Source organism: Psammomys obesus, unplaced genomic scaffold, assembly GCF_907164565.1.
Source record: "Psammomys obesus unplaced genomic scaffold, mPsaObe1.curated_primary_1811, whole genome shotgun sequence".
Taxonomy (NCBI): domain Eukaryota; kingdom Metazoa; phylum Chordata; class Mammalia; order Rodentia; family Muridae; genus Psammomys; species Psammomys obesus.
This window is the reverse complement of record NW_026594240.1, coordinates 1084901-1093100: the sequence shown is the minus strand read 5'-3', so window position 1 is coordinate 1093100 and position 8200 is coordinate 1084901. Positions and strand designations below refer to the sequence as shown.

General features: G+C 54.2%; 1 protein-coding gene across 1 annotated transcript in view; it reads right to left on the bottom strand.

Moving 5' to 3' along the window:
* The window catches only part of Hoxc11 (homeobox C11), a 2264-nt gene extending 900 nt beyond the window's left edge, over positions 1–1364 (bottom strand). Inside the window, exon 1 of the mRNA XM_055618357.1 lies at positions 683–1364. Within this exon, the coding sequence (XP_055474332.1) occupies positions 683–1364 (682 nt within the window). The remainder of the gene's footprint in view (positions 1–682) is intronic.
* Between the last annotated feature and the right edge of the window lie 6836 nt (positions 1365–8200).

The window sequence follows — 8200 nt, the reverse complement described above, 5'->3', positions numbered from 1 at the left end:
CGCTCCGCAGGCGCCGCACGGCCGGCCGCGAGCGCGGGGCGGCCCCAGCGTCCCGCACTCCCCCGGCCCCGCCACTCCCCGGCTGGCCGGAGCTCTCCCCAAAGACCCGCGGACGCGTAATCTGAACATTGGAAAAACCAACGACAACAACAAAGTGGTTTTAAAAAGAAGCGGGGCGACCTGGGAGCGCCTCTCCCAGTCCGCCGCGCCCCTCTGCCCCTTACCTCTCCCCCTCTCTGGAGCTCTCCCGGTCTGTCCCTCGCCCTCCCCTTCCTCCCCCTCCACCCCTCCCCTCCCTCCCAACCCCCCGGCAGCCCTTCTCCCCATCCTTTCTTAAACGCTCCTCTAAGTTCACGATCAAAGTTAATATCGCCCGCAATGGTGGCACTTTTAAAAATTTCACAGACCGAGGGAGATAGCGGAGAAGGGGGGCTCGCCCGGCTTTTCCAAAGAGCCCCTTTCCCTCCCTCCCACCCTTCTCCATCGTAAAAAGTCGAGTCGTCGGGAGAGAGGGCTTTGTAGGTTATAATAAAATCCTTTGAATGCTTATAAAACTCCACATAAAATCGGACTGACCCAAAACACGAGGCTGTCCGCGCTCCCCTGGCCTCCCTCCCTTCTGCAGCCCTCCCTCCGCGCGCCCTCCCTCGCTGCCCTCGGGTTCCCCGCCGCCGCTACCTACTGGGGGCGGCTCCCTTGGCCGGCTCCTTGGCCGCCGAGTGCGCAGAGCCGGACGAGCTGGGGTTGGTGTTCTCCTCCTCGGCCTCGGCCTCGGCGCCGGCCTCTGCCCGGGACGCGAGTCCCGAGGCCGGGGGCGCCTCGGGCTCCCCCTTGGCCTCGCCCTTGCCGGAGCAGGGGGCCTCGGCAGGCGCGTCCCCGCCGCCGCAGTAGGCGTTGTCGAAGAAGCGGTCGAAGGCTTGGGGCAGGACGCTGTTCTTGTTGACGGAGGGGTAGAAGCCGGCGGGGGCCGCGTGCGGGGCGTTGGGGTGGTGGTGGCCGCCGTAGGAGCCTTCGTTTTTCATGAGGATCTCAGTGACTGTGGAAGGAGGCAGGCACTCGCGGTGCATGAGCTCGTCGGCCGCCGCATAGCAGGAGGAGTAGCTGTTCCGGTGGTGCCACTTGCCGGACGGCTCCAGGCCGTAGGAGACCTCCCGGACCGGGGGCACTTGGGCTGAGTAGGGGTAGGAGATTTGGCGAGAGGGGGCCTGGGGCAGGAAGGAGGAAACGGTGGAGAACTCGGGCACGTAGTAAGTGCAACTGGGCAGGTAGAGGTTGGAGGCGCAGCTCCCTCGCTCGCCGAAGTCAGCGCCCCTCTCCTTGCGGGAAGGCGAGCAGAAGTTGCCCAGGTTGACCGAGTTAAACATCGTTCTCCGCTCCTGCCTCCTCCGGCTGGAGGTTTTAGACCCGGTCTAGTGAGGGGGGAAATTTTGGGAAGGCGAGATGACGCGTTATCCGTCTTAGTCTCTCTCCCCGAGCACGTGATCCAAAGTAGATATTGTCATATATCAGTCCGGAGCACTTCGCAGACGTAGGAGGGGTTCTCTCTTAGGTAAGGTCGGGGACGTTCAGGCGATTGGTTTGCAAACACCGCAGAAACATTATGAAAATCAATTGCAGATTTGTATTCGTTTTTCTCTCGTCACTCCCCTCCTCTCCATTCCACAGAGCCGGCAAAGGAGGGGAGAGAGCTTGGGGTGGGGAGGGCGGTGGGAGGGGCGGGGGCGGGGGCTGGGAGGGGGTAATTGTATATTTTTTTCCTAGCTGCTCTTTTCCCCCTAGGATTGGGGGAAGGAGAGGGTTTTCCGTTTACGGGTCTGGTCTCTTCCTTATGGTCAGCGATAGGCTGAGGATAAGAGGAAGGACTTTTTCCTACCTGATTTCCCCAGGAATATTGGGTCCTTCCCCTCAAGTCTCAGGGACTCTCACCCCTCTACCTGAAGAATCAGCTCGTGTACAAGAGTTTGAAGAAGTACTTTACATTATTTTCCTGGCCAGAGCAGGGAGTACCTTTACAAGACAGGTTCCCAGGAAGAGTATTTGAAGTGTCCCAAAGGTGAGCAGCCCAGCTCCGAGCCAGTGTCCCAACTTTGCGTAGCTCACTGTGCTGCCACTGGCGAGGGACTCCAATTAGTCATAAAACAGTGGTGAGCAATGCGCCAGCCGCCCAGCCGGTGCCTGGTGAAGTCTGGGAAAAGCCTCCTCTAATGTCGTGTTAAATATTTAGTATGAGAGAGTGGTCCTGGGTGACTATTTCATGCCTGCCTTTATTGTCAATCAATGTGCAGAGAGCTACATCCACTGTGGAGTTTAAAACCCCAAACCCCAAAGAAAAAGATTAGAATGAGAGTCGTGTGTCTTCTCTATCTGGGGCCCTTCGCGTTGGGAGCTCAGCTTCAGCTGGCAGGCTGAAGGGAAGTCCAGGAAGGATATGCTAAGGGAACTAAATTTGGGGGGCCTATTTTAAAAATGATTTGGGGAGCTTAGGTGGGTAGGGAAGGCAGGCGCTTATCTCTAGCATCAATCAAGAAGGTGGAATGCAACCGTGGTCACCACCAGGTGGGCAGGGCGAGCTCGCTGCCCCCCCCTCACTGCCTGTCCAGCACCCCCACTACTCAGCCCAGCCCTCCCCTGCTCCACATCTGTGAGCCTCCTCCCTGGGCTGCCTGTCCAGAGGGGTGCTCCCTTTGCCCATTACAGCATACATCTGGGCAGCTGAAAATAATTTTATGGAAAGGTTCTGGGCTGAGTCCATGGGGGCAGAACAACTGGCAGGAGCAGAAAGTAACAGGAGCCTTGGTCCCAAGGAGTTGTCAGAACATAAGGTGTTAGAGAAGAGTGAAGCCTCCAACAACTCAGCCCTGTACTCTTAGGAAAGACCAAAAGCAGCCCAAACTGTCTTCCCACCCTTCAGGCTGCCTTCAGAATGGTTTTCCTCGAATGGTTTTTCCTCGAATGGTTTTCAGTCTGCTTGATTTGATTTTCTTTGTCAAAGGGCGAAGCTCTGAAACCCTCAGTCAGACAGGGAGGGCACAGGGTAGCTTATCTCCAAATATAGCATCCCAAAGCCATTCCTCCCGACTCTTCTACCTGTCCAAATTTACTCAGCTTGTAGATCAACACTTCTCGGTGGACTCTGCCTCCACCATGGTCTCATTCTGGCGTGGTGTGTGTGTGTGTATGTGTGTGTGTGTGTGTGTGTGTGTGTGATACTGCAAGGGAGACTCCCAGTGCCTCTCTATGTACGCAAGTGCACACGTGTGAGGCATTTCTTCTGTGCTCCTTCGTTCTGGTCAGATCTTAACGGAAGGCCAGTAACCAGATTGGGGCATCTCTGTGGAGAAGGAACAAAAAAACAGAACTCTGTTGCACTTTCCCTTTTCTTTAGTCTGTTTTTTAGAGGAGGGGCTGGGGGTAGCATTTCTAATTATAATTGTGGGGAACTGTAGACTGTGTCTTTATGGGTTTGCACTGACCTCATTAACCGTTCATTTACTGGAGGCAAAATGCTCCCCAAACAGTGACAGAAGCCAGCAAGAGAAAGGCCAAAGGTACCACATCTCTTGCTGAGATGAGAGTGGTCCAAGCTCCCGTTTTCCCCAGTTTCCATTAGGTTCTTCTTCCTTCTTCCTCTTGATCTCCTGAGCAGTGTGGGGCCCAGTCCCCTAAGTCCTGCTTTGCACAGCCGGGGGGGGGGGTGGGGGGGGGGGTGTCTGCTTCCTGTGAGAAGACAGCTGTGGGCCTGAGCACTTGAATTTGACCACCAGAGTTTAGTCCTGGGCCACCATAAAAGTGAGGCCGGCAGCTGCAGAGAGCAGTTGATTTTCTTGAAACTGAAAGAAGGAAGGCAAAGGAGAGCCTTGAGGACATGCTGTCTAGGAAGGGTCATGGCCCTCCAACAGAAACTTGTAGGAAGGAATATTCTCCATAAAATCTCCATTAAAGCAAAGCTTGAAGTTTACTTTTTTTTTTTTCTAGCGTTGATCTTTCAAAATTTTAAAAACAACTTAAAAAAGAAAAACTTAGCAACAGGTAATTGCTGCTGGGGTCACGGAGAGAAAGCCCTGGTTCTGAGGTCATTAGCTGTTGATTAGTAAAAATGCTGGGGGGAGGAAGGGGTGGAGAACTGGCTGGCCTGACTGGCTTTGGGTTCAGACCACCTGGAAGTCGCTGTCTGCAGCTTCTGGTCGCTGAGTCCTTTACATTTGTGCAGAAGGACACATCTGTGCCCCCAGTCCCATCCCTCGAAGGGTCTGCTGAAGGCAGCTGTCACTATTATTATTATTATTATTATTATTATTATTATTATTATTATTGTATTCTATGATATTCCTCACCTGGTTTGTGCCATTTCTCCATCTGCCTAGAGTTCCAGCTTTCACCTAAATACTTCCTGTGAAAGTCATCCAGCCGTTGGCCGGTTTGGTGGCCTCGCTCCCTGCTAGCTTGGCCTGTAGCAGGCCTCTGCGGTCTGGGCTGCTGCTGCCTCGGTGGTCTGCTGGAGCTAGGCCGGACTCCAGAGGCCTTCCCTCCCACACAGGGATGACAGGGCCGGATTCAGAAGGGGGCACTGTCCACTGAACCCTGTCCTGGGCCGTTCCTAGAGCCTCCTGCAGAGCTCAGGCACCCTATAGATCCTTTTCCTCTTTATCCTTTCCTCAATTCTAGAGAGAGTTCTTGAGAAGAGAAAGAGAGCACCCCACAGTCTGTGAACTGGGAAGAAAACACGGGGGGGGGGAGAAGGAGGCCTTAAATTCAGCTTCTTTTGGAGTCAATAAAAAGAAGGAAGTCCTACACCCGTTCCCGGGCTGGACTGCTGAAGAAGGGCTCTCAATTAGAACAGCACCAATCTTCCTGCGAATCTTTCTTTCCCTTAGCAGCAATGTGGAGGCATTGAAGAAAGCCTTCAGCGTGCTTTGGGATTTTCAAGCTAGAGGACGTCCAGACCTCGCCCTGTCCTTAGAGATCCAGAATGCGTGGGGCCGCCCGTTTTCGCCTCAGCGCTGGTCAGCGCTGCAAGCCCGAGGCTTCAGGTTGGGCCACCGAAAAGGGTGGACCTACTGGTGCAACCCAGGGCCTATGGAGCAAGGTAGGGGGAGCAAAGAGCAGAGCCGGCGGCCTCCCCGCCCCCGCCGCCCCACCCAGCTTCCTCCGCGGAGGGCTGTCCCCGGAGGCTAGCAATGCGACCCCTTTTCTCCCATAAAAGCCCCATTTTATGAGCCAGTTTCACCACCACCCCCAAAACATGCTCTAAAATGAAGGACATGTCTTAAGAGCAGTCTGGAGATGGAGCCGCTGCCATGGGCCCTTAGTTTCCGAAGCTAGCTGCGACTCCACAGAAAGTACCTTTTCTGGGGGAGAGTGTTCCCTTGGGCCACCGGGTCGCCCGCCTCGCTGCGGAGCCGGTTGGCCGGTGCCGCCATTCCCCGGACTCAGTCCCCGCTGATCAAAGTGAGCTAGCGGCATTTTTATGAGATCAACCTCAGTGGCTCCTTACTTGTAATCAGATGCCCGGGTCGAAAATGCAAAAGGGAACAGCTCTCGTCATTCCAAAATGGAAAGAGAGAGAGAGGGGAGAGAGAGAGAGAGAGAGAGAGAGAGAGAGAGAGAGAGACTAAGGTGACACAGAAGATCCTGATCGCCCCCAGCAGTGGTTGCCGGATCTACCCCAGCGTCCAGGCCTTCTGCCTAGGCATTAGCCCGACTTCCGAGCCTTAATGCCAAGGCGGGCAGAGAGGAGCCCTGACCAGTCTGTGCTAGGAGACTCCATTGCGAAGCTTCCACAGTGGGCGGCCTTGCGTGGGCTCGCCTTACGGTGGCCTAGGACTGCAGGGGGAGGCCGCCTTCCCGGCGCTTTAGGCCGCCCCCCTCTTGCTGCTTTCCTCGGCGTCTCCGTGGTTCTTTCTTCACTACAGAAGTTGAGTTACAGGAAGATTCGCCAGAGATTTATCGCCTGGCCCCAAACTTGGAGAGCCGCGTTGTCATAAACAGCCGTCTATTGTCTAGACTTTTATCTCCGGGTATGGATCTGGGTCTCGCATTAGTGAGGCTCAGGGGATACGGACTGTCTCCGCGGTGGGCGCAGTGCAGCCGGTGCCTGCAGGAGATCACTGGGGATTTGTTTGGGGCAGTTTAGAAACATGGACAAATTTGTTCTTGGAGCTGTGCAGGTAAACCTAAGTATCCGCGGTGGAGGCCCGAGGTGGAAAGGTTTGTTTCTCTCTCTGCGTGGGAATATTCTGGCGCGTGTACTTGTGTGTTGGTGAGGATTTGTCATGGTGTGCTTTGTTCTGGGCATTTTAAGTGTTCCTGTCTGGGCTTTTTCGGGTTTTATTAACCTGCATCCGCTCGGTCGGTTTATGTCCCTCCCAAGCAGATCATCTGGTGTTTTTCAGTATCAGAGCCTGTGGGTGTTTGGCTTCTCTGGGGAACTGGCTGGGGTGCTCAGCCCCTTCCCCCTCAGGTTCTCCTTCCTACACAGTCACAGCCTGGGCCTTCACGGGGTGTCTGCTGCCTCCATTTTTTTTCAAGTCCCCCAGAGCTCCAAGGAGCCTGGCTGCTGAAGGGTGAGGTCTGAATATGGCTGAGCCCCCACACTAGGAGGAAGCACCCTGGCCGGCTAGTGACTCCCCTTAACTTCCTGGACCTTCTCACAAGCTGAAGGGCCATCAGAATGGATCTCCTCCGGCCATCTCAAATATGTGGAATGTTGTGAGCAGAATTCTAGGAAGGCTTGCCACCCCCCCTCCATGGGATTCCTGACAGCCCTCCTCCCTCGCTGTTCTGTGCAAAGGACCCAGGCATTTGAGACACAGTGGCACTCTGCCCAGATTAAATCACTATGGGCAAAACACTATCTCTTCAGACCCCAGGGTCACACACTGTGTGGAAAACTCAGGGACTCTTAATACCACCAGAAATAATGAGACCAAGTTCTTTTGTTTTTCATAGGGGACACTGGGCAGGAGGACATCAAGATAGGAGGCCCAATTGCTCTCTCAACTGGCCCTGTCTCCACCGCTGTCTGCTGCCACCAGGCCTCTGCCCCACTTCAGGGACCTAATAGACTGGAGTAGTCCCCACCAGGCAGGTAGGTAGGGTGGGTTGGAGCGGCTTCTGGAGGTCAGTCTTCCAGTCAGCAAGGTAGAGGTGACAATTAATGGTGGGTGGCTGGCTTAGAGAATAGGGTTTAGTTTAGCCAGAATGACCCATTTCACTCTTTAAGCATCCAACTGCCTTCCCTTTCCCTATCATAGAATTCCAAATTTGAAAGAAGTGGTTAGGCCTTAAGATGGCTCCGTGAGCCAAAAACAAGCGGTGAGATTGAGGGAGAGGAAGTGGGTTCTTCACAGGTCCCACACCCAGGAGCCCCCTCCTAATTTCACAGTGCTCCTAATCTCCCAGCTCTAGCCTCCTTCCTCCCAGCTGTGACCGATGGGAAGGCCACTGCTCAGCATCTCACAGCCTGTCTCCAGCTCGCCTGACTCTGCTGCGTCCGCCTGGCCTTCCTCCATTTCTGCTGCCTAACTCTGAAACCAAGAAAGACCTAATGCGCTAGCTTCTCCATACCCAAGGCCCAGACTGGGGTGAGCACCAGGCCCTTGCAGCTAGAACCTTGCTCACCAGCTACACCCTCCTTTTTCGGTGGCTGCCTGGTTACATGCTTCTCTCCCCTCCTTCTCCCGCCTTCCTTCTCAGGATCTAAGAAATATATAAATCCAAACCTACCCTAAACCAGCCCTCCCCACCCCTGTGACCTCACACCTCCTTACCTAATGTATCGCTTTGTTTTCAGAAGAAAACCCAAATACTCAGACAGACATTTAAGCTGTAAATGAAGTTTTCTTTATGATGCTTAATTTTCTCTCCAATTCTTAAAGTCCTTCTCCACTTCACTGCTGTGGAATGGAAGGGATTTACAAGTCTGCAGGGAAAATGGGGAGTAAAGAAATCCAGGCCAGAGCTGGAGACAATGGTGAAAGATACAGAAGATGAAAGAGGTAGAGACTGGCAGGAAGCCAGAGGCGGAAAAGGAGAGAAAAGTTTCCTGGAGTCTTCATGAGTTCATTTCCCTGTCCACAGCTTCCGGGGGGCTGCTGAATTCACCGCCAATAAAGGAAGAAGGGGGCGTTATTTTTCTTCAAGTTCTGTGTCTATAAGACCAGAAATGCCAGCATTAAGTCCTTCCAGAGAGAAGGCTGAA